General features: G+C 41.3%; 1 protein-coding gene across 1 annotated transcript in view; it reads right to left on the bottom strand.

Annotated features, from left to right (window-relative positions):
- Positions 1-365: 365 nt before the first annotated feature.
- The window catches only part of LOC112304838 (acyl-coenzyme A synthetase ACSM2B, mitochondrial), a 34,590-nt gene continuing 8,413 nt past the window's right edge, over positions 366-26,542 (bottom strand). The window contains exons 4-14 of the mRNA XM_024560514.3: positions 24,996-25,203; positions 23,681-23,824; positions 17,683-17,839; positions 14,454-14,533; positions 14,123-14,246; positions 12,851-12,931; positions 8,153-8,254; positions 6,269-6,396; positions 6,050-6,149; positions 4,418-4,537; positions 366-672 (exon numbers count right to left, since the gene is read on the bottom strand). Of these exons, the coding sequence (XP_024416282.1) occupies positions 568-672; positions 4,418-4,537; positions 6,050-6,149; positions 6,269-6,396; positions 8,153-8,254; positions 12,851-12,931; positions 14,123-14,246; positions 14,454-14,533; positions 17,683-17,839; positions 23,681-23,824; positions 24,996-25,203 (1,349 nt within the window). The 3' untranslated portion in view covers positions 366-567. The remainder of the gene's footprint in view (positions 673-4,417; positions 4,538-6,049; positions 6,150-6,268; positions 6,397-8,152; positions 8,255-12,850; positions 12,932-14,122; positions 14,247-14,453; positions 14,534-17,682; positions 17,840-23,680; positions 23,825-24,995; positions 25,204-26,542) is intronic.

Genomic DNA, 26,542 nt, shown 5'->3' with positions numbered 1-26,542 from the left:
TTGATTTGATCACTGTCTGTTCATCTGTCCACCTGTGGGAGTAACCATAAGTTTTCCCCCTCCTCCTTCTCATCCTTCTTGTCTTCCATTATTTTTATTTATCAGTTTCTATTTTATCAATTTCTTTCGTTTCTTTTTCTTATCTGCTTCCTTCCTTCCTTCCTTCCTTCCTTCCTTCCTCCCTCCCTCCCTCCCTCCCTCCCTCCCTCCCTCCCTCCTTCCCTCCCTCCTTCTTTCTCTTTTTTTCTTTCCCTACAATTCATTTTATCTTTCCTCCCTGCCTCCATCCCAGTTTCCTTCTTTTTTTCTTAATTGCTATTTTAATCCTTCTCTCTCTCATTTTATTCCTTTTTTTCTGTTCCCCTCTCCTTTCCTCACTCCCAGTCCTGCCCTCCGTTTCTTCCTTCAACATCTAACAATGCAAGATTTTGAGCTAATAACCAGGGAAAGACAAAAATCAGATGTCTTGTTATAAAGAATCTCATATCTCCATAGGAAGGCAGATCACCCAAAGGGAAATGGAAGATGAATAAGGAAAAGGCCCAAAAGAAAAGCTCCTTGCAGTTTTCACTGGGCCCTGGCTGGCCCAGACCTCTTCCACTCCTTATCTTGAAGCTTCTTCCGTTGGATTTTCCCTGAGACAGTTTTGGGCAGGTCCAAGACAAACTCTATCTGTTGAGACAAATCAGTCCAGGGTTGGCCATCCATGACCTCAATAGGGTTGAGAAATTTCTCTAGGGTAAGGGGAAGCTCTTGAGGTTGGAGGCTCCAGGTGACTGACTACTGAGCCTGGAAGACTCCTGGGGAGTCCCCTGTGCAAATAAGAAAGTTCAGAAAGTGCTCTTGGACAGAAAAAGGAGAAAATGATCAGAATAGGACATAAAAGTCAGTCAGCTGGTCTCTGACACACTCTAGGACAGGGGGAAGCAGTGCAGTGTACTGACATAATAGAGTAGTCACACACCTAAGCTTTGACATCAGACTCTGAGCTCTATTCTCTTCTCTACCATTTACCTGGTTTTGAATGGTCACTAGGCTTTTCTGAGACTCAATTTTCCCACTGAGTAAACTGGAAAATAACAGCAACTTTGTTGAGTTGTTGTGAGGATAGAATGAGGTTATGCAGGCTGAGTTCTTGGCATGGGTAAATGCTCCAAAATATTCGCAGTGGTTATGAATATAGACTACACACAGTAGACAGCTAAGAGTTAGGAAGCCTGGTTTTGAATTTTCTCCATTACTTCCTATTGGTATGTCCTTGGCAGAACTAAAAATCCTCTCTAATTTCACCTTTCTCACCTGTGGGAAGGAATGTTTGATTCTGAGGACCCTTCCATCTCTAATATTCTTGAATCCTAAGATACGGGTAACAAAGAGAACTCACTGAGGCTTCTGGTTATATGGTCCAGCTTGCCAGAGCATTGCTCTGGAAGTCAGATGATTTTGGGTTCAAAATGAAGAAAAATGGTAACATTGGGGTTCATAGGTTCTTTGGAACCCCAATGTTCATAGCAGCACAACTTACAGTAGCCAAGTGCTGGAAGAACCTAAGTGCCCATCAGCAAATGAGTGGATCAAAAAACTATGTCACATTTACACAGTGGAATTCTATGCAGCAGAGAGAAAGAAGGAGCTTATACCTTTGTGACAGCACAGATGGGACTGGAGAGCATTATGCTAAGTGAAATAAGCCAGGTAGTGAAAGACAAATACTGTATGATCTCACCTTTAAGTGGAACCAAATCAACAAAACAAGTAAGCAAACAAAATATAACCAGAAACACTGAAATAAAGAACAAACTGACAGGAACCAGAGGGAGGTGGGAGGGGATAATGTGGGTAAAAGGGGAAGGATTTTCAGGAACAACTATAAAGGACACATGGGCAAAACCAAGGGGGTTGGGATCAAGGGAGGGAGGCTGAGGTAGGGAGGAGTGGAGGGGGGGAAAGGCAAAAAACTGTACTTGAACAACAATAAAATTAAAACAAAATAAAAATAAATACATAAAATATATTTTAAAAATTAAAAAAAAAAAGAAATGCAATGACAATAGGGATACTGACATGGAAAAAGTATCTTCTTAGCAGCTTCCTTGCCATGAGGCAAGAATAACTTTGTTAAGGAAAGAGTTTATTAAAATCATAGTGGGATAGAATAGTGGAGTTGGCAAACTAGCTTGTGGGCAAAGTCCAGTCCTTCTCCTGTTTCAAAATTTTATTGAAACAACAACTATACCTATTCATTTACAGTTGTTGCTGGCTACTTTCTCATTGCAAGGCAGATTTGAGTAGTTGCCACAAAGACAGTGTGACCTAAAATATATACTCTTTGGTCCTTGGGTATAGGAAGAGAGTAGTAGAAAACCACAGAGGAGATCCAGATTTAATTCTAAGAAGAAAACAAATATGCATATCATGAAGAAGGGAGCAAAACTGTGTGGTTTCTGGGAGGAGAGGGGGGTGGGAATAACCTGCTACCCAGGCCATTCTAGAGGGGAGACTTATGAAAAAAGACACATCTATTGAGTAATAATATACTGTTATACTGTATGATAGGACCTCTCCACTGGATCTTCAGAAATATTCAGTTGTAATTCAAAATTCATAATATACTTGGTGTGATTGGTTTTCTAGTCTCTTTAAAATACTTATTAAATTCTTATTAAGGTACCTTACAAATGTTAACTGTTTTATTAACAATCTGTGAAGGAGTAACACCATGATCTCCATCATATGGATAAGAAAACCGAGGCCCACAGTGATTGTTAAGTGATGGAGGTGAATGCAACAGTCTGTTTCAAGAGACTGCTAGACTGAGCCACTATCACTTTGAGGATGAAGTCTGTGTGATGGACTCTTTGATGTCCTTCCCAGAACCACCCCCCCACACACACACACAGGAATGAAAGACTAACTCTCCCAATGCCAGGCCCCTTTGGGGAATGCAGCTGCTATGGTGAGTTGTCTCTCCCACAGCCACATCCCATGGACACAGGGTAGGCTGTGTCCATGTCCGACCTACATAGGCTGTAAAGACCCTCCTCCTTGCTGCTGCTTAGGAAACTCTGAAAGGTTGTCCTAGTTTCAAAACTCCCCATGGGGTTGACTGAAGCCCCCACTGAAACTACATCACATTGAAACTTTACCTTCTGCTCAATGCTGCTCTTTTCCTCACCTTCTCTCCTCTTTCATTCCAAAGAACTCCTTAATAAACCTCTTGCACGTTTATCTCCTTCCCAGAGTATGCTTCTCAGAAACCCACCAGTGTCAAATAGCCTGTGCTGACAAATTCTCAGTGAGTATCTGGGTTACATGAGAATCTGAGGTGTTTTAGGCTTAATGTGGTTGCTCTCACCTTTGAAAGAGAGAGAGAGAGAGAGAGAGAGAGAGAGAGAGAGAGAGAGAGAGAGAGGGAGAGAGAGAGAGAGAAAGGAAGGAAGGAAGGAAGGAAGGAAGGAAGGAAGGAAGGAAGGAAGAAAAATAGATGAACTCTTTCCTTGGGATAAACTCCTATCCTGTACCCAACTCCAAAAACTGGGTCCCTCTTTCATGTTCACCTCTCTGCCTTAGTTCCCCACCCCACAGTGAAAATAGCTGAAAACATATGTAATAGATTCTATGGTTTTGTCTTTTCTGATAACAGCACTTGCATTTTCCTACAGGGATCCACCCTTCCCTCACTCAGTCCATGTCCTGGATGTAGGGTAGCTCTTCCTCCCATCTTCCTGCATTCTATCCAGGGGTGATCATATGACCCAGAACTGGACACTCAGAGTGTTTCATCCCTTGGTTACAGGGATTGGTTTAAAAATGGACACATGACCTAAAGTGATCCAATGAGAATCAACTTGAAGATTTTCTGGGACATTTGAAGGAAAAGCTGTTCTTCTTCTACTGGGATTTGCTTAAATGCTAAAAAAATATATGTGTGAAGCTATTGGGAGCCATCACAAAGAGAGAGCACTTCAAGAAATGAAGTCAATACAGAAAGGAGAATCAAGGTGTGAAAGAGCCATCCTTGACCACATCATTTGAATACCTGTTACTAGCCATGACTAAGGCTTCATCCATCCTGGACTCAACAATTGTGTGAGCAAGGGACTTTAAGTTGGATTATTTTCCCCTGAAGGTGAGAGAATCCTGAGTAATATAGCAAGACCTTGGTGCAGAGAGTAGGAATATAAACCTGATACTGGATAGAAGTTGTTTTTATGGGAGCATTTGACTTTCAAGGAGAGTGAGCTGAATGTTGAGGCCAACTTTCAAGCATCTATAATAGTTGCTGGATTGTATTTTGGGGCTTTCTTGGTCATAGGCAGGCAGATTTGAAATTAGAGTCCTTATCCACAACCAGAAGAGGGAAATATGAGAAGAGGTCATCTCTGCTTCCTCAGGTTTGGGGAGTCCTGAATCTCACCTTCCTTGGGTACTTGTATGGGGCTGTCACTGACTTCACATGCTGCTGCAGCTTCTTGGTGAGCTGGCCTGGGTCATAGGACAGAAACTGTGGTGCCAGGACCACAAATGCTTTCACCACCTGTGACAAGGATCAGGGTCAAGAGAGAAGGGATCAGAGTGATTATCGTCTCCTGGGATATGTTAAGTGTTAACACTTCCACTATAACCACCACCTGTATAACCTCGCAAATGTACCTCCAGATATTGGGGGCCAGGGAAAGGGAGAAACTGGGGATAATAGTGGTCAACAGTCCAATTCTCTCTCAAGTAGGTTATTGGATGAGTATGCAAGATTGTAGGGTGAGACCTGGATCACCTTATAGTCCAGGAACAATAGGGAGTTATAGGGAGAAACTAGATAAAAGTGAAGAGAAGAAAAGAAAGGCTGAAGACCATAAATCAAATGACTTCTTTAACCTCTTCAAAGCACAGTTTGCACATTTATATTCTATAAAATGGAGATCCAATTGTGGTACTGAATTCATGGGAAGTACAATGAAATAATAAATGGCCTGGCTTAGCTCTATGCTTGGCACAAAGAATTTTCCCAGTACAGAGTCCTCTCTGAGTCCAATTTGCCTAGTGGATCCTATGATTTCTATGGTGATATGTTATAGGAGATCGTTCTGTGTGACATGGGCCCAGCTCCCACTCAGGAAGGATAGTGGAAAGTGAGGTCCAGCACACAGGACCCACACCCATGGATAGGTTCTCCCCTGGGGAATCAGGCCTGCATTGTACCTAGGCCACTTTGAGACTTGCTTTTTGCTAAAACTCCCTCACCCTAAATTGAGGCAGCAAACCCTTTACTGCATATCTTTGAAGAAACTTCCTAAAATCTATGCTAAACCTTCCAAGGACTAGTGCAACCAGTTCAGCCACCTTTCCCTTTACATTTGCAAATATCCTTCCTTCCTTTTTGATGTAATTAGCAACATCCTCTCTTTTGTTTTCTGTAAAAGGTAACCACCTAAGGTGAACCTGTGCATAGTAAATGAGGACCATCCTCAATGTAATGTGCCCAGAAAAGCAGTAAGTCCCATACCTGACACAGACATGATATTGTCAACTTGCACCCTGCAGAAATGTACTTGGACATTGACTCACACCTCTGCACCTTCACTGTTCTCCACACATACACCAAGCTCCATTAGACTTTCTCTGGATCTTTTTCTATGGCCCTGGCATTATAAATGGTCCTTTATCTTTCTCATATTCTAAGTGTAAACCCCATGGCTTAGGGGCTCTATCTCTTTTCTTAAATCCTTCCTCTATTCTTCTGGTCAGGGATCAGATTTTGACTGATGTGCCAATAATACTAGACCTTGTGAGGTGCTTGCTATGTGCTAGATCTTATTCCAAACACTTTACAAACATTCATTGACTTAATCATCACAATAACTGCTAACTTACAGATGGGAAACTGAGGCTCAGAGGCTAAGTAACTTGCCCAAGGTCACACAGCTAGTAAGGAGTAGGGTAAAGATTTTGACTCAGGCTGTCTAGTCCTCTGAGTACATACTCTTAACCATCATACTAAATGCCCTTGTTTCCCAAATCTGCCCTCCCCCAGGCTGCTGCTCCCCATCACCTCTCCTCGGATGGGGTCTGGACTGCTGATAACAGCTGTCTCCACCACAGCAGGGTGCTCCATCAGTGCATTCTCCACCTCTGCGGGTCCAATCCGGTACCTGTAGAAGAACCGGCCCTTCAGAGAAGACTGGACCCAACCTCTAGGCAAGACGCAAGGTCTAGAATCAGTCAGTATAGAGATCCAGATTACCCTTCCCATCCCAGAAACCAAGCTCACCCACTGGAGTTAATGATCTCATCTGCCCGCCCCATGAACTGGAAATATCCGTCTTGATCCTTGATGGCCCGGTCTCCTGTGAGCCAAAAATCCCCTCGTATGTTGGCTGCTGTCTTCTCCAGATTGTCCTGGTGACCACAGAAAGACAGTCATTGTAACTACAAAGCCTAAATCCTCTGTCCCAGGGCTTCTATGAACAGATGTGCAGGTTGTGCCCTTTACAGCTTGAATCTGTCAACCCCAGCCCCCAAGTGGAACTGGATTTTCCCCACCCTTTATTTCAGTTATTCCTCCCAGGGCTTCTTTCTTCCCTGCTCCCCTGGTTCCAGTCTAAGGGATAATATTAATGCATTCATTCACCCATGCTCTAGGGCATGTTTCCTGACTGATTCCACCTTTCCTTCAATGATCAGCCTAACTCCTGCTCCATTCCATGACACAGTTTAAGGGGACCAAGTTTTATTAGACATTTTTCTCGGCTTTTTGTTAGATTTGAAAGTTCTAGAAATATACCAGCAAGCCGCCAGGGCCCCACCAGTGGGCATATTTCTGCAATGGCTGGGACCCTCCATTCAACCATAGCACTTGTTTTTGAACAGTGAGAAGGTTGGGGGTTCACCCCTTGTTAGTGCATCCCTGTATCTTGTTCAAGTGCAGGAGTGTGGGCTCCCTGATGGATACTCAGTCACTGGGTTTGAAGGTGGCATAAGTTCATCAGCTAACTTCTTCATTTGGAAAATAAGGGTATTGAAGACCAGAGAGATCAAGAGATGTGTCCAAAGCCAAATAGCCATTGCAAATGACAGAGGTGTGACCTAAAGTCAAATCTCTTGACCCTCACCTTGACTCTTTCTCCTGGTCACCATTCAGCCTCTGCTGGCATTATCTCTGTGGGCCATAAGTCACTCTGCTTTCCTGTACTGTCAAATGGGGAGAATCCCATGCCTTAGCTTCCTCACTGGCATGTAAAAGTGGAATGGGACAGCACCCAGGAAATACCTGCAGAAGTGCGTGGTGTGGCTGTGCCCTCATCTCTTGGGCTCATTTTTCCTCATCTGTATAATGTGAGTGATAATTGACATCTCCAGTAACTCTTTTCTTTTACATACTCTTACATAGCACTGTTCTAAGTGTTTCACAAATATTAATACCTTTTGATAGCCATAGGAATGCTATGAGATATTATAGTACACATTTTACAGATTAGGAACTTAAGAGAGATCAGTCACTTGCTCACACATTAAATAGTGGAGTAGGGTTGGGAGGATTAAATGAGTTTAATGTATGCGAAGTGCTTCAGGACTGTGCATATCATGTATTAAGCATACAATAAATGACAGTAACTATTATTAGTGAATTTATTATTTGAACTGGGTTTGAATGAGTCTTATAATCTCTGATTCACCATCCTCACCTCTGAAGGGAGGACTCAAGAATTGTCTATTTCTAGCAGTCCAAGCTTTGAAGATAGGAATGCCTCCAAATATATGGTGAAGCCTCAATGTGACATGTCTAACATGGCTCTAAAGAGGATCAATGGCATGGAGTAGACAGATGATACTTGGTAGAGGCACAGGGCTGCCCTTTGGAGAATGCTGCCATATATAGTTCAGGGTCAATAAGCTTTCTGTTATGAAACATTTCTTGTGGGTGGAAAGATGTATCTAACTGAGGATAATTCTTCAAATGAGATCTTAGTGATAGGCTGAGGATGGCAGGGGTGAATTGCCCATCTTTTCTGTTGGAAAAGCGCCCATTCTTAGACACTGGATACTCCTCGCCAATGCCTCTTGGTAAGTTCATGACTTTGGGGCCTGCTCCCACTCATCTTAGAGCCCCATGTTTCCACCAGGGAACAAAGGTAGAGGAGCACACATTTCTTACCACGTAGCCAGAGAAAATGCCTATGGGCTTTATGGGTTTGATCCTGATGCCCAAGTCTCCTTCTGCACCAGGGGGCAGGACATGGCCCTTGTCATCTATGACCTGGAGGAGGAAGCAGGTTGGAAGAATGATCAGAAGAATGATCTAGATAACAGGAGGTGCCTTGGATAGCACCATGGAAGAGCTGAGGTGGTCAAGTGGAGACCTTCTTGCTCCTGCGGTGACTGAAAACAAGAACCAGACAGCAAAGAAAGCCAAGAGATTGAAGCCCAAATCTCTAATCCCTCTGCCTGGAATGGTTTAGGTGAAGCCCTTATTGAGGCTGAACCAGATGAACTCGGGAAACTTCTGGCTTTAGGAGCTCAGGAAACATAACACTGTCCCATTGTCTTTGAGGCCCAGGGAATCGAATATCGGACAGGTCAAAACACAAATTACGACTCTGCTACTACCTTACTTGTTGTCTGTGAGCTACTTAAACTTTATGAGGGGGTAACCCAGAAGAAACTGGAATTTATTTATTAAAAATTGTGCATTTATTCTTTCATGTTTAAACTTCAGTCACCTTCAAAGTACTCTCCATTGGATGCAATACACCTATCAAGATGTTTTTGCCAAGGATAAAAACAGTTATTTGAACTCATCAATTTTTTTCATTTTTAATATGCTTTATTGATTATGCTATCACAGTTGTCCCATTTTCCCCTCTTTATTCCCCTCCACCTTGCACACACCCTCCCACTGCATTTACCATGTTAGTTCATGTCTAAGGGTCATACATATAAGTTCTTTGGCTTCTACATTTCCTATACTCCTCTTGACCTCCCCCTGTCTATTTTCTACCTACCATTTATGTTATTTATTTCCTGTACCTTTTTTCCCACTCTCCACCTCCCCTTCCCTTCCCCACTGACAACGCTCCATATGATCTCCATTTCTGTGAATCCATTCCTGTTCTAGCTGTTTGCTTAGTTCGTTTTTGTTTCTGTTTTTTTTTAGGTTTGGTTGCTGATAGTGGTGAGTTTGTTGTCATTTTATTGTTCAAATTGTTGATCTTCTTTTTCAACGCCCTTTAAAATTTCATATAATAAAGGCTTGGTGATAATGAACTTCTTTAATTTGACCTTATCTGGGAAGCACTTTATCTGCCCTTCCATTCTAAATGATAGCTTTGTTGGATAGAGTAATCTTGGATGTAGGTCCTTGCCTTTCATGACTTTGAATACTTCTTTCCGGCCCCTTCTTGCCTGCAAGGTTTCTTTTGAGAAATTAGCTGATAGTCTTATGGGAAGTCCTTTGTAGTTAACCCTCTCCTTTCCTTTTGCTGCCTTTAAGATTCTCTCCCTCTCTTTAACCGTGGCTAATGTAATTATGATGTGCGTCGGTGTGTGTGTCCTTGGATCCAACTTCTTTGAGACTATCTGAGCTTCCTGGACTTCCTGGAAGTCTATTTTCTTGGCCAGATTGGGGAAGTTCTGCTTCATTAATTTTTCAAATAAGTTTTCAATTTCTTGTTCTTCCTCTTCTCCTTCTGGTACCCCTATGATTCGGATGTTGGAATGTTTAAAGTTGTCCTGGGGACTCCTAAGCCTCTCCCCATTTTTTTAAATTCTAGTTTCTTCATTCTGTTGTGGGTGAATGTTTATTTCTTCCTTCTGCTCCAAATTGTTGATTTGAGTCCCAGTTTCCTTCCTTTCACTGTTAGTTCCCTTTATTTTGCTTTGCATATTCTTCACTTTTTCCTCTATTTTGCAACCATACTGAACCAATCCTGTGAGCATCCTGATTACCAGTGTTTTCAAGAGTTTTGATCTGTTCTTTCATTTGGGTCTTTTTTTTTTTTTTTTGGTCCTGGCAAGCCTGTTACATAGTAAAGGGCAGAGTCTTAGGTATTCACCAGGGCACGGCAACCTACGTCACTGTGCGTGGTGCTGTATGTGGGGGAACAATGAGGCCCACTCAGCTCTCCGCCAGCTTCCAGTCTCCTCCACCACTACCCACAAGCAAATTCGGCCCTTCTGGTGCTTATTTCCATGTGGGTGGTTTTGTATACCTTCTAGGACCCTGTGGGTCTCTCCAACAAACTCTCTCGTGAGTCTGGGAGTTTCTCCTGCCACCTCAACCCCCACAGGTTTTTTCAGTCAGAGGCTTTGAGGATCTATTTCCCTGCACTGCAACCCTGGGTTGCTCAGACTGACTCGCTCCCCAGTTGTTCCTCCCAGTTTATCCGTACAAGAATGTGGTACTGCCCACTCCACCAGATTCTGTCTCACCTGCCCCAGTCCTCCAGCAGCCACCTTGTTGTGAATCCTCCCCACTCGGCTGCCCATCTCCACTCCTCTTACTGGTCTGGATGAATGTTTCTTCTTTAATTCCTGGTCATCAGACTTCCATGCAGTTTGATTTTCTGTCAGTTCTGTTTGTTTCTTGTTTTTAAATCTGTTGTTGTCCTTCTTTTGGTTGTTGAAGGAGGCACAGTGTATCCACCGATGCCTCCATCTTGGCCAGAAGTTGGAAGTTTTCTCTGAACTCATTGATTTTGATGCCTTTCAGTGTTTTTGCTTTTTTTTGCTTCACCTCTTCCACATAGGCAAAACATTTCCCTTTCAGGCCTTTTTTCATCCAGGGAGACAAAACAGAAAAAAGTCTCATGGGGTGAGATCAGGTGAATAGAAAGGGTGGGTCATGGGGGTTATGCCATTTTGGGCTACAAAATGCTAAATACTCAGTGCGATGTGGGCAAATGTGCTCATAAATCATGAAATGGGCAAATGTGTTAAAAGAGTCTTCAAAAAAAATTCGCTGAAGCTGAATGCAGTCTCTCACAACAATGCCAGCTGGTATGCTGATATAGATGGGTTCCTAGAACACTCATCTAGCACGGGAAGCCTGTACTACAACGGACCTGCTGCCCTCCAGAAGGCAATCCTGTTTTTCCGGGTCCCCCCTCATACATCTCAATGCCTTCATCTGGGAACCTGAAATAATATCAGCCTATTTCACAGAACTGTTATCAGAATGAAATAGAGTACTACAAAAAGAGTTCCATAAAGTCACCGCAGTTGGTTACCATAGTTAGAGCAGGCAATCATAGGTAACACTGAATAGAATATAAATTTTTATACTCTAGGTCTGCATATCTATACACAGAACCATAGATACACATACACAAATTCTACTTCTTGGAATTTAGCTTAAAGAAATAATAAAGGAAGGGAGCAAAATTTTAGCTACAACATCTTTTTTTATAATTTCATGTTTTTAATATAAAAATTTCAAAGCAATTCAATGGAGGATTAAAATCTATTAAATAACGGTTACTGGATATCTATAGAGGAAAAAAATAAACATCAAACCCTACCTCAGGAAATACACAAAATATACCTAAATAAGAACCAGTTAAGATGGTTCCCAAATCTAAACATGCAAGCTAAAATCAGAAACCTTTAAAATAACAAGTGGGGCTTCCTCAAAACTATTATCATTTGCTCAAATCAGACACTGTTAGGGATAGAATTAGGCAAGCTACATAGAAAATTGTTGCAAATCATATTTGTGTCAAGGACTGGTATCCAGATTTATAAAAACCTCTACAACACAACAAACTGAGTTAAAAAAAAAATCAATAAAGTAGGTAAAAGTTTTTCACAGAAAATTTTACAAAAGATGTTATAAAACACCATCTATGAATGGAAAATAAACACATGAGGAAATGTTCAAAATATTAAGTTGTCATAGAACTTAAAATTAAAACCAAGATTTGATACCCTCCATATTAGTTAAATTCAAAAGACCAACAGTACCAAATGTTGTCTAAATTGTGATGCACCTGGAAATCTCACACACCGTGGGTTAGAATGAAAAATGATACAATCACTTTGTAAACTATTGGAAGTTTCTTTTTCTTTTATTTTTTAACATTCTTTATTGTTGTTCAAGTACAGTCTTCTGCCTTTTCACCCCAGCCCTCCCCACCACCCCAGCCCTCCCCACCTCCCTCCTGTTTCCACCCCCCCCCCTTGTTATTGTCCATGTGACCTTTATAATTGTTCCTGCAAAACCTTCACTCCTTTCCCCTATAATCTCCTCCCCTCTTCCCTCTAGTCACTGTCAGCCTGTTCTCAATTTCAGTGTCTTTGGTTATATTTTGCTTGCTGGTTTGTTTTGTTGATTAGGTTCCTGTTAAAGGTGAGATCATATGGTATTGCTACAACATCTTCATTGTAGTGTTGTTTTTACCAGTGAAAATCTTAAAAATCATCTATTGATTAACAAAATGCATAAACAGTGGTGGAAGCACACTATCAATTATTATATAGTCATTAAAAATCATGGCACATGTCAGCATTAATTGACTCAGGAAGATGGTCACCCAAGATTGTTCAACAATAAAAGCAAGTAACAAAATGATATGCTAAAATTTACCCCTATTTTTGTTTTAAAAATGTATATATTTATCAGACTAACTAGCCAACTAATTTGCTGGCTATTCAGAGTGTTTTTCTCTGCACAGTAAGAATATAAAAAGGTCCCTTTTCTTTTCTTCCTTCTTCTCGCCTTTCCTTCCTTCCTCCCTTTTCATATTGTTTTAATATCTTTCTTTTCATTATTTTTCCTAAATGAAAAATGTAATAAATAAGTTACTGAAAAATTTGTGTTTTCCCCCTTCTCCCTCCCTCCTGAGTGCACCAAACAAACCTGCACATCGTAATGGGGAATCGCAGTCCCCAGGCAGCCAGGCTTGACTTTCATTGTCTTGGAAACTCTGCACGTGAGTCCCTGTGGGAAGCAGTAGACAGATGGGCAAACTTCAGGAGGGTTATGAGGTCATAGGAAAAAAATTCAGCAGAGCAGGTCCTGACACAGTCTGAAGATGGCTCACATTTGGTGGTTCCCTTCCTCCCCTTTCCTGGGCTCTCTCCCCTTTACTGTAACCCCCATCCGATGTGTTACACTAAATTGTTTGGAAAGCAATCTGATTGACTACTCCCCAGGAAAAAGGAACTAACAACCACATTATAGACCTTTTAAGGGGAGCCATACTTTTTTAAGGGACCATGGACACCAAAAGTTGTTTAAAACCACGTCGGATTAAATTACCTTCCATAAGAGGGCCAGTTCTGTTTGAATCCTGAAATAAATTCTCCTACAGAGATGCTGGTGTCCAAGGGAACATGTTCTAAACAAGGCTCCCTCTGAAAAGCTGCACTCCTGCCATGACTGCATTGTCCTATGCCACATTTGCAAAGTTCCTCTATATCACAGCACTGCCATGAGCCCTCTTGGGAGTTCTGCAGGGGTACTGGGGACCCTTAGCCATAGAAGGATGTGGAGTAAAAGAGTGCAAGGAGGAGGAAGAAGACCCGAGAGTCACAAGTAAGAGGCACTGGGGAAATACTCCCCAGGTTGTTTTGATAAGTGTCACAATGAATCCACATTGTGCTCAAGCAGCCCCAAGAGTTCCAAGAAGATATCTCAGCAGGTGAGGTGGGGGTCTAGTGGGTTCTTCTCCTAACTCTCACTTCAGTATGAGCAGCTTAGTATAGTGCCTGACACATTTGATAAACTCAGGTCTCTACTAAAATGTTACCCCACTACAGAGGACTTTCCTGACCACCATTTTTGAAAGTCCAGGCTTTCATCTCACCTCACCTCCTCTCACTTATCTTTACTTTTCTCCATAGAAGTTCTCACTGTCTTCCATGTCATATATTTACTAGTCTATGTCTCTTTCCCCCACTTGCATGAGAATGCAATCTCCATGAGAGCAGAAGTTTGGCCTGTTTTATTCCCTGCTTAATTTTCAGTACCTGTTCCACAGATAGATAAATATAATAGAATAAATAGCTCAATGAATATTTACAGAATAAGCACATGATAAAAGGTAGCTCTTTTTTAAAAAAGAAATTCAAGGAGACTTTTGAAGCCCACCAGGCTGAACAGCTTATGGTTCCCCCTAGGAGCTGGTACCGTTTCTGTCTGGCCATAAAACTCTCGAATGTCCAGTCCTGTCTGAGACTTCCAGTTCTTCAGAGTGTCTGGGAGGAGGGTCTCTCCTCCACTGAAGCAGTTCTGTAGGTGTGGGAACTTATAACTGAAGAAGAGAAGAGAAGTAATTGTTCCCCCGCTTATCCTCCTGGAACCAAACTCTGCCCATGCCTAGATCTGGATTCTGGGTGCTTTGGTAATGATGTTGACTTCATTCGGTAACTCAGATAGATGAGAATGTGTGTAAGTAAGGGAAGCAGGAGGAAATATCAATAGATCCAGAGGTTCTTACCAACCCCCAAAGCCCTATCACCTGGAAAGGTCCTGTTGTACCAACATTCGGTAAACAATGGGTGCTCCTACCAGGTTGTTGATTGGGTAGCTGGACAGCACCTGGAGAAAGAGAGCCAACTGAGATGCCGATCACCAGGTCAAATGCTGAACTTACCCATATGCATAGTGGTTATGAGCATGGACTGTGACACTGCAGTGTCTAGATTTAAATCCCAGTTTCTTTGCTATGTCTATTTCAGGCCAAATGAGCCTCAATTCTCATGGACCCTTAAGCCAAAAGTAACAGAGAAATGACCACCTATCACTTTCTCTGTCATTATAGAGAAAAGGTCCAGAATTAATTTGGGACATTTTTGTCAAATCGAGCTGCCTATTCCTGGAAGTTCAATGACTAGTTTTCATAAACATACCTTTAGGACACAGGTGGCAAACACAAGGCCTGCGGGCTGACTATGGCCCTCCATCTTGTTTTATCTGGCCCAGCACCTTGTTCCCACCCGGCAGCAGCGCTGAGCTCCTTGCCCCTCGTTAAGGAGTAGTTACACTTATACAGTCCTAAAATTATATTCAGCCCTTTGAAGGCAACCTCCAGGCTGATGTGCCTCCGGTGAAAATGAGTTTGACCCTCCTGCTTTAGGATTATGTAAATCCCCAGTCACCAAGGGAAGGAGATCAACTGCTGTTGCAAATTGGCTATGTGTTTTGGTTAAGTCTTTTAATCTCCTGTGGCCAGCTTTATAATAGATTAATTTTGGTAGAAAAGTGCTTTCAAAAGTTAAAAGTGCCTTATAGACATCCCAGAAGTACTATTAAAATTTACCCTACACCAGAAGATCGCTGGTCAGGGCACGTAAGGGAGACAATTGATTGCTGTTTCTCTCTCTCTCCCCCCTTTATTCCTCTTTCTCTAAAATCAATAAACATATTCAGATGAGATAAAAAATATTTAGCTAGTACCAATACCTCCCACACCCTGTGCTATCTCATTTAACGTTCACAATAACCTCATGGAGTTTGTATTATCATCCCCACGTTACAGAAGGGAAAATGGTGACCCAGAGGATTAAATAACTTACACAAGGTCACAGAACCAGCCAGTTGTGCATCTGGAGCATCTGCAGCTGGTGCTCTTAACAGTTATGTAACACAACTTTTGCCCCGTGCTTTGTTTTGTACAGAATTTATTTAAGTATAGAACTTATTAGAAAAATGACTTGATAAAAATGTCTAGAAAAAATGATTAACATTAGTAAATCATGCAATTATTTCCTCCAGGTATTCTTGATGAACTGGTATAAGCTATGAAAATCAGGCCATTTCCCTTATTGCCTTGCCTTACAGGAAGTTCAGTATGCAATTAACTATTTTGCTTTCTTTCTTACTCTTATTAGTCTCCCCACTCCACAACTCCAATCTATATTTTCCTAATAGATTTTATAATTTTTTTTATCTGTTTTTCCTGTTGTTTTATTTTTGTTCTCATGGCACTTAACAGAAGCCACATCAAATCATGTTTGGAAAGAGGCAGAGTAAGAATTTGTTTAAATCAGAGAATGACAATCATTTGAAGAGAATCACCTGAGAGATTGCAGACGATGCCTGACTTTTTTGACATTGAGGATGTCATTCATGCCTCACTTTGCTCCTGAGGTGTCTGTTGCCAGCCAAAAAGAAGTCTGGGTGGGCCCTGAACTTTTACAGAGATCTGGAGGCCCCAGGATGTCAATGGTCCAACTCTACATTACACATATAGTTCAACATTGAGTGTGCTTTTGCAAGCAAAATGAGCCCATTTCCACTGTTTTGTTTCTCCCAGGTCAAGACCATTTTTAGATTTTATTTAATGGCTTGCAGTCTCTTTCAACTCATCTAATTTTGACTTACCCTTGCCCTATGGATAGACAGTGTTCAGTAAGCAAGATGGAAATGGTCCCTGGCCTTATAGAGCTCATGGTCCAGGGAAGTGGACAAACCCACATACAGCTAAAAAGAATATATCAGGAGACAGGCATCATGGGTAATTGGTTCAAGTTCTACAAGTAAAAGACCCTATTTATTCTTCAAAACTCTTCATAGATTATAGTCCCAAACTGGCAATAACCCTAATGTCCATCAACAATAAGATAGAAAAAAATTACGACTGATACACAGAATGAAACACTACAGGATTTGAAAAGAGCAAACTTGTCATATGTGCAACAATAAGGAGAGTATTAACAGAGAATATGTTGAGTGAAAGAAGCCTGGTGCAAAAGTTTACACGTTGGATGATTCCACTTATATGAAGATCAAAAAGAAGCAAAATTAATCTATGGTGATGGAGGTCAAAAGAATGGTTAATTTATGGAGTGTAGACAATGGCATGAGGTGGCATGAGCACTTTCTGCCGTAAGTGGGAATGTCTTATATCTTGATAAGGCTGTGGTCACATGGGTGTCTTTTATAGATTGAATGCTATGTCCTCTGCCAATTCATATGTTGAAGCTATAACCTCCTTGTGATGGTATCTGGAGGTGGGGCCTTTGGGAGATAATTTGGTTTAGATGAGGTCATGAGGGTGGAGCCCCTATGATGGCATTAGTGCTCTTATAAGAAGAGGAAGAGACACCAGAGCTCACTCTCTCCATCATATGAGGACACAGAATGAAGTCAGCTGTTTGTAAATCAGAAAGAGAAATGTTACCTGATCTTAGACTCCTAACCTCCAGACCTGTGAGAAAAAAAATGTCTGTTGTTTAAGCGTCCCAATCTAAGGTATTTTGTTATAGCATCCCAAACGGGCTGATACAGTGTATAACATAGATAAATTATTTACAAGCTGTACACTTAAAATAATTGTATTCAATGCACTTTACCTTAAGTCTGTGCTGTACTTCAAATTAAAAAAAGAAAAAAGAAATGATACACACACACAACATCACCTCCAATAGTCCATCTCTCCCTATAGATGGACTATATAGATGGTTCACCACCATCTGTCTGATACTTGGCACCAGAGCAATAGTCCATTAAGTGTGTGTCGAGTGAACCAATTATGCATGATGCCTGTCTCCTGGTATATACTTTTTATCTGTATGTGGGTTTGTCCACTTCTCTGGACCATGAGCTCTATAAGGCCAGATTTCCATCTTGCTTACTGAACACTGTCTATCTATAGGGCAAGGGTTAGTAAAAATTAGATGAGTTGAAAGAAACTGCAAACCTTGGACTGACTCTGACCATCTGGTGTAAACTGGATCTTCTCTTACCTTTAGAATGACCACTGGGTCAAACTTAGGCAAGAGATGGATAAATATGCATGCTCCTGATGTCCAGGGTTCCAGAAATGAGCTCAAGATGTTCAGTATCCAACCTGTGTCTGATATGGTCCATACCAGGTCCGAGGCTTGCAGGCCTGTCCATAGGCTGATAAAAGAGAGGAAACACACATACGTATATGTCAGGGCATGCTGGGGTGAATGGAGCTTGAGCATGAGTGTGTATGTGTGTGTGAGTCAGGGCAGATATGTGTGCTCAGGAGTGTGTGAGCCTGAATGTTTGAATACCTCGTAGAAGTGTATATAAGTATAAACTGGAGTTGTTCTCTATCCATACCTTCTGTCTCAAGAAGAGGAGAACACTCTGAAGGTGTGACCCTAGTGGACACGACTGAGCAGATAATTGGGTCTCATTTTCACTTTATCCCCAGAACATAGTATAGTTTTCGATATGTGGTAACTAGTCAGGAAATGTCCACTATGTTTATGCATAAAGGAAACTCTTAAGTGATTATTCTAACAAGTAGCTTTGCTAAATTCAAGTTCATTTGAATAGACCACTGGTTTTCTATTCTTTTTTTCTTAGTTTTCTTTCCTTTTTTTTTTTTTTAATTGTTGTTCAAGTACACTTTTCTGCCTTTCCTCCCACCCCTCCCCACCATCCCAGCTCTGCCCACCTCCCTCCCCTTTTCCCACACCTCTTGTTATTGTCCATGTGTCCTTTATAATTGTTCCTGAAAACCCTTCACCCTTTTTCCCTGAAATCCACTCCCATCTCCCCTCTGTTCTCAATTTCAGTGTCTTTAATTATATTTTGCTTGCTTGTTCATTTTGTTGATTAGATTCCTGTTAAAGGTAAGATCATATGGCATTTGTCTTTCACTGCCTGGCTCATTTTGCTTAGCATAATGCTCTCCAGTGCCATCCGTGCTGTCACAAAGTGTAGGAGCTCCTTCTTTCTTTCTGCTGCATAGAATTCCATTGTGTAAACATACCATAGTTTTTTTAGCCATTCATTTACTGGTGGGCACCGAGGCTGCTTCCAGCACTTGGCTATTGTAAATTGTGCTGCTATGAACATTGGGGTGCATAGGTTTTTTGGATTGGTATTTCAGGGTTCTTAGGATATAATCCTAGCAGTGGAATTGCTGGGTCAAAAGGCAGTTCCATTTTTAGTTTTTTGAGGAAATTCCATACTGTTTTCCATAGTGGTTGCACCAGTCTGCACTCCCACCAACAGTGCACTAGGGTTCCCTTTTCTCCACAACCTCTCCAACACTTGTTGTTTGTTGTTTTGTTTAATGATGGCCATTCTGACAGGTGGGAAGTGGTATCTCATTGTGGTTTCAATGTGCATCTCTGATAGCTAGCGATACTGAGCATCTTTTCATATGTCTCTGGACCCTCTGTATGTCTTCCTTGGAGAAGTGTCTGTTCAAGTCCTTTGCCCATTTTTTAATTGGGTTGCTTGCCTTCTTAAGAGTGGAGTCCTGTGAGTTCTTTATATATTTTGGAGATCAAACCCTTGTCTGAGGTATCATTGGCAAATATGTTTTCCCATCTGGTTGGTTCTCTTTTCATTTTAATGCTGTTTTCTTTAACCGTGCAGAAGCTTTTTATTTGATGAGATCCTATTTGTTTATTCTTTCCTTTATGTCCTTTGCTCTAGGGGACATATCAGTGAAAATATTACTGCGTGAAGTATCTGAGATTTTCTTGCCTACGTTCTCCTCTAGGACACTAATGGTGTCACAAATTATATTTAAGTCTTTTATCCACTTTGAATTTATTTTTGTGTATGGTGTAAGTTGGTGGTCAACTTTCATTCTTTTGCATGTAGCTGTCCAGCTCTCCCAACACCATTTGTTGAAGAGGCTGTTTTTACTACATTTTATGCTGCTGCCCCCTTTGTCAAATATTAATTGACTATATAGACTGGGGTTTATTTCTGGGCTCTCTATTCTGTTCCATTAGTCTATGTGTCTGTTTTTATGCCAGTACCAGCCTTTTTTGACTACAGTGTCCTTGTAATACAGTTTGATATCAGGTATTGTGATCCCTCCTACTTTGCTCTTCTTTCGCAAAATTGCAGCAGGTATTTGGGGTCATTTGTGGTTCCATATAAATTTCTGAAGTGTTTGTCCTATATCTGTGAAATATGCCATTGGTACTTTAATAGGGATTGCATTGAATCTATAAATTGCTTTGGGTAGTACGGACATTTCGATGATGTTAAGTCTTCCAATCCATGAACACGGTATATGTTTCCATTTGTTTGTGTCTTCCTTAATGTCTTTCTTCAGTGTTGTGTAGTTTTCCGAGTACAGGTCTTTTAACTCCTTGGTTAGGTTTATTCCTAGGTATTTTATTTTTCTTGTTGCTATATAAAACGGGATTTTTAGCTGATTTCTGTTTCTGTTGTTTCATTGTTGGTGCACAAGAATGCCTTCAGTTTCTGAATATTGACTTTGCATCCTGCTGTTTTTCCAGATTCATTTATTAGGTCGAGCAATTTTTTGGTGGGGTCTATAGGATTTTCTATGTACACTATCGTGTCATCTGCAAACAATGACAGTTTTGTATCCTCTTTCCCAATTTGGATGCCTTGTATTTCCTTTTCTTGCCTGATTGCTGTGGTTGGACTTCCAATACCATGCTGAATAGGAGTGGTGAGAGAGGGCATCCTTGTCTTGTTCCTGATCTTAGTGGGAAAGCTCTAAGTTTTTTTTCCATTGAGTATGATGTTGGCTGTACATCTCTCATTTATGGCCTTCATTATGTTCAGAAATGCTCCCTCTACTCCCACTTTGCTGGGTGTTTTTATCATAAATGGGTGCTGTACCTAATCAAATGCTTTTTCCACATCTATTGATATGATCATGAGGTTTATGTCTTTCCTTTTGTTTATGTGATGTACTACATGTATTGATTTGCAAATATTGTACCATCCTTGCATCCCTGGGATGAATCCCACTGGGTCATGGCGTATGATCTTTTTAGTGCTGGATGTGGTTTGCCAATATTTTGTTGAGGATTTTAGCATCTATGTTCATCAGTGATATTGGCCTGTAGTTTTCTTTCTTTGTTATGTCTCTAACTGGTTTTGGGATTAGGATGATGCTGGCATCATAAAAAGAGTTGGGAGTCTTCCCTCTTTGTGGATTTTTTCGAATAGTCTGTGAAGGATAGGGCACTTAAGCTCTTCCTTAAGTGCTTTCCTTAGATGCTCTCCTGTGAAACCATCTGGTCCAGGGCTTTTGTGTGCTGGCAGTTTTTTGATTACTGCTTCAATTTTGTCTGCTGTTACTGGTCTGTTTAGGCTTTCTGCTTCTTCTTCATTAAGTTTTGGAATATTATATTGTTCTAGAAATTTGTCCATTTCTTCTAGGTTTTTGAATTTCTTGGCATATAGTTCATCATAGTAATTTCTTACAATCCTTTGTATTTCTGTGGTATCAGTTGTAATCTCTCTTCTTTCATTTCTGATTTTGTCTATTTGGCTCCTCTCTCTCTTTTTTTTTTTTTCTTGATGAGCCTGCTTAAGGGCTTGTCGATTTTGTTTATCTTTTCAAAGAACCAGTCCGTGGATTTATTGAGTTTTACAACTGTGCTTGTAGTCTCCATGTCATATTTAATTCTGCCCTGATCTTGGTTATTCCCTTTGTTCTTCTTGCTCTTGACTTGGTTTTTTGTTGTTCGTGGAGTTCTTGTAGGTGTAGGGTTGGGTTTTTTATTTGAAATGCTTCTTTCTTTCTTTTTGTCTTTTTTCTTTTTTTTTTTAGTTGGGCCTGTGTCACTATGAACTCCCCTCCCAGGACTGCCTTCACTTTTTCCCATAAGTTTTGGATTGTTGTGAGTTCATTTTCATTTGTCTCCAGAAACTTTTTGATTTCTTCCTTGACTTGCCTCTATTTCATTCAGTATTCTTTCTGAGGCTTCCTCCTTTCCTTTCATTTGGGGGTTGTTTCTTTGTCTTCCCGTTGTGTGTGAGACTCTTCTGGTTAGCCTCTGCTTCTTAAATCGATCTGTTCTGACTCCCCGGGTTTCTGGTGTGAAATTCTATGGTAGAAGATCTGCGAGATTCAGTGGTGCAGTCTCCTTAATCTCCTGAGCTCGCTGGTCTTGGGCTGTCGTTTATGTTGGGGCTCTGTATGTCTTTGGGTTTTGATTGTTGTTGGGTCTTTCTTTGGTGGGTCCTTCCATCCCGCTGGTTAACTGAGGGTCACTACATCCACCCCATCTTGTATTCTGTTGTGCAGGTGTGGACAGGTTGTGTTGAAGCTGATTCTTATGTGTTTACTGGGTTTTGAGGCCTCTCTCTCCCTCTCGTTCAGTTGTTTGTTCTGGGTAATTTCTCCACCATTTAGTTCTATTTCCAGATCGGTCCTGGGTTGAGGTTATTGTGGCTTCCACTCCCTACTTCAGCTTCTTCTGTTGTTATCTGTTGGTGGTTCCTGTGTTGGTGGGTTTCTTCTTACAGCAGGTGTACTGGTGTTCACAGCTCCCACCTACTTGTCTGATTTTTCAACGTTCTCTACAATTGTTGGTCTCCAATCTTCATATATGCTGGGATACCATTGGCTGTTCGCTCTGTTCCTCGGAAGATCGGCTAGGTGTTTCACCCATGTGCAGCGGGAAGTGGACTCCACTCCCACCTGTCTCGCTGCCATCTTCCTCCCCTGGTTTTCTATTCTTGAAGCATCACAAATTGCCTTGTTTCATTTCTTTTGGGGGGCAAGAATAAAAGGTATGAGGCCATTCTTTCCTTTTTATTGAATTTAATGGGATGACACTGGTTAACAAAATTATACATGTTTCAGGTGCACAATTCTATAACACATCATCAGTATATTATATTGTGCGTTCACCACCACAAGTCATGTCTCAGTCCATGCCATTTATCCCCCCCATACCTTCCTCCACCCCCTCCCCTTGGCAATCACCACACTGTTGTCTGTGTCCATGAGATTTTTCTCTTTCCCTTTTTTGCTTAATCCCTCCACTCCCAGCAGCCCCCTCCCCTGCCAATAGCTGTCAGCCTATTAGGCTTATCTTAAAGCAAGAATGATTTAGGCTAAACATGAAGAACTTCCTTGTGGCCGGGAATCATCATAATATGTGTCCCTTGCTGAAAATGATTTATACTTTCAGTGCTGTAAGAGAATTAGGTCATAGCTTATTAGAAACAAATTTAGAAGGTGGGGTAGGGATTTATATCTTAGTTATATTTAAGTGATTTGCCTTACCCGATTTTAGAAACTGTATTTTACTATAGCTTTTCTATTCAATTGTTTCTGTTAAATAATTTAATTTTATGTTAACACAGATTCGCAGATGGGACACTTGGGTTTTTGTGGTTTGCTTTTGCATTAAGATATTTTTCCAGTTCTAATAATAACATGAACATGGTAAACAGGATCCACTGAAAAATCCCCTGAAGATCTCTTGTTATAATTGCAAAACAACATTGGCACAGTATTTTTTGATTCCACTGATGGGGTTGATGTAGAGCAGAAGGAAATTCTGAATTTTGGCATCTGAGATCTCATTTCATCTAATTAATCCAATTATAGCTCCCACTTCAATGAATTTGAAAAGTAATTTTCTGCTGACAAAAGTGCCCTTGTGGAATGTGGGTAGCGTGAAAGCAGATTACCAGCACCTCAAAGGACAAGAAAGATATGGATCAGTATAGGATGAAATTGCATATAAATCTTGTGCGAATCATTAAAACTAGTAGGCATGCAGCTCAAAGCCCTAAAGAGGTTTCCGGATTTCACATTATCAAAAATAAAAATGTCACATTGAAGGTCACTGAATACCCAGTATGCTGACATATGCTCCCTCTTGCCCCCCTTCCCAACTGTCTTTTCAGAAGTACCAGGTTGTAGCCAATCTCAGGAGAACTGGGTTTGAGTTAAAAAAAAAAAAAAAAAAGTCTCAAGGTCTGGTCATGTAGTTGTCTGTAAAGAGAAAGGGGTCTTCTTACCCAGCATCCATCTTGGCCTTGATGCCCAGGCTTGCATGGGAATGTTCTGCCATTTTGGGAAGGCCAGTGGTTCCACTGGTGAAGTAGATAGCAGCTGCTTCTTGGCTTCCTGTCTCCACACAGTGATGAGTGGTAGACGCTCCTCTGACAGAGACAGAGTGTCACTTTCTCAGATCTACACTGGTACCAGATGTCCTGGTGGTTGGTGGCCTCTCCTTCCCACCTTCCCTTATTCTGGCAAGGGCAAGTCAGCCAACCCACTCCAGAAAGGAGGCTTATAAATGATTAAGATCATGAGATTCTGAGTCACCCAGACCTGGGCTTAAAAGCCACTCAGATTTGATACTTTATCAACTATGTAACTTTGGGCTACTTATTTAACACCTCTGGGTCTCACTTTGCATATCTATAAAATGGGATGAGGACGTTAACTGTAACACAAAGGAAACACATGACTTGCTTAGCAAGAATCCAACAAAAGTTCATTTAATTATTTAGATCCCTAGCACAATACTAGATAAAGAGGAGGTGATCAATTAATCCCTTCAAGCATTTGCACCTCTCTCAGCACCTCCTCTAGTGTCCTGATTTCAAGCCTCTTGGAGCTGGTCTCACGTTTGCTTCTCTGACAATTATCTTAAACACCGTGCATGTCATTAGAAAGAAAAAGCTTGTGTTCTCCCTAGGAGTTTCCTAAAGTATGTGTCTCCAGTGGAGGGATTTCAGACATGTGACAGCAAACGAATTCCTCCAGCTTGTGCTGTCATGGGCTGCAGGAAGAAACCTGGTTTAGTGACCCAGAGGGTGGGGAGAGGGGCCTGGAAACTCAGTATATGAACCATCTCTCGTTTTATCTCACATGCTCTTAGCCTCACTTCTGATTCCATTCATTGAACATCTCTGGATGACTTTCAACCCACATAGTGTTTTTTATAGTGTGGGCCATGGGTGATTCTCTGTAAGCCCAGGGCTTCTCTGTTGCCACCATTGATGGAACTCTGGGCCTACTCTGCATGCATGTATGCAGACAAGAAGTGTGGGGTAGATGATATCTCCTGCCTCAGCAATGCTCTATCAATGGGAGTCAGGTGCTTCTCAGTTCTTCCTGGAACAATCCTGAGAGGCATTCTCTGTGCTCTCAGAAGGTCCCACTTATTCCCTGCAGTAACTCTTGTTGTATTAATCTTTTCTTCTTCCCTCCACAGTTCCTCTCCACAGTCCCACACTCTACTCCCCGGACCTCCCAAATAAAGCACCTGCACATAAGTGTTTGGTTCAGTTTTCACTTTTGATGAAAATCCATACAGATACTCACTGTAATAATGTCTTGAATTCCAGCCACCCATCCTGACTTTTTTCAGACACGAGTATCTTTGTTTTCAGAGAAGGGCAGTCAGGTGCCACAGTGTCCACTGCCTGGGCCACTTCATCCCCAGCCACAATGGCCCTGGCCTTAGACACCTGCAGCCTGTAGAGTATGTCTTTGGCTTTCAACTGGATAGTCCCAGGCATGAAGACGAGGCCTGAAGAAGTGAAATGGCTTAGAGAGAACTGGAAGATGGGTTGTCTCCTTCCCTAGAGAAGTGTGATGTAGCAGCCAGTGGGTTCCAATGTGGGAAGAGAAGCTGGGGTAGGGAGTATCAACAGTGACAGACCATTGACCAGAGAGTGATTTAAACACAGATTTCTCTGTATTGTCAGAGCTATGAGGAGTTTGATGGCACACCGTTGACAGTCTAAGGCCAACAACCCCTCTTACCCTCCTGCACGCACACACACACACACACACAGAGTCCTTCAGGAGTTTTCTGTATCCAAACACTTTCCTATAGTAATTAAAATAAGAAGGAAAGACACTTGTAACTGTCCGTGGTACTGCAATACCACATTGACCACAGTGACCTAACCGGGGACCCTAGATGCATTTTCTTAGGCCAGAGTGCCCTTAGCTCTTGTTTTCTATCTTGATGAGACTCCTGTGGATTTGTTTTGTTCTTCTGGAGAATAACAACACTTGTAACACTTTTTATGAAGCTGATTTCACATGTTCCTCTTGTTAAATAGCTTTACCTCTGGTTCACTTTCTTCCCACCCTCAACACTTTAGGATCCACACTGCAGACCTGTTGACTACATCAGATGTGTCACTATCATGACAGCCCTACTGAGTCTGAGTTCTGCTTTTCTTCAGACTATAATCTATCATAATATCTCATAGCCTGTTCACTCTTTCTCTCATAGCCTGTTCACTCTTTCCATAGGGCTTCAAGATCCTACTATTGTGCTCAAATTCCTCTGATTACTCTTCCTTTTTGACCACATGTATGTCTTCCCCCTTACTGATGAGAATACCTGTTTTGTGTAAGGAAGACCATGAAGGGTGGCATGTGCATAAGGGTTGATATGCTGGAGTTTCTTGAGGCTCTTTTTTACACCTCTTCACTTCCTATTTCTTGTATCTAAAGGTTGACGATTCTCAAATTTCTGACTCCATCTTAGATGTTGTGTCCTTAAATCCAACTTCTTCTCACTTTTTTCCATGCATATTTTTAATGAGATATAATTGGCATATAACATTGTACTAGTTTAAGGTATATATGTCAAATATACATAGGTATATATATATATACATATATATATATATGTATATATATATATCTCACATATATCAAATATACTAATTTGATATGTGTATATATTGTAAAATGATTACCACAACAATTTAACAAAATTGCAATTTTTTCTGGTGATGAGAACTTTCATGATCTATTCTCTTTGCAACTTTCAAATATACAACACAGTATTGCTAACCATAGTCACCATGCTTTACACTACATCCTTATGATTTATATGTTTTATAACT

The sequence above is a fragment of the Desmodus rotundus genome, chromosome 1, assembly GCF_022682495.2.
Source record: "Desmodus rotundus isolate HL8 chromosome 1, HLdesRot8A.1, whole genome shotgun sequence".
Lineage (NCBI taxonomy): Eukaryota > Metazoa > Chordata > Mammalia > Chiroptera > Phyllostomidae > Desmodus > Desmodus rotundus.
The sequence above is the reverse complement of the archived record's forward strand: the minus strand, read 5'-3'. Positions and strand labels throughout refer to the sequence as shown.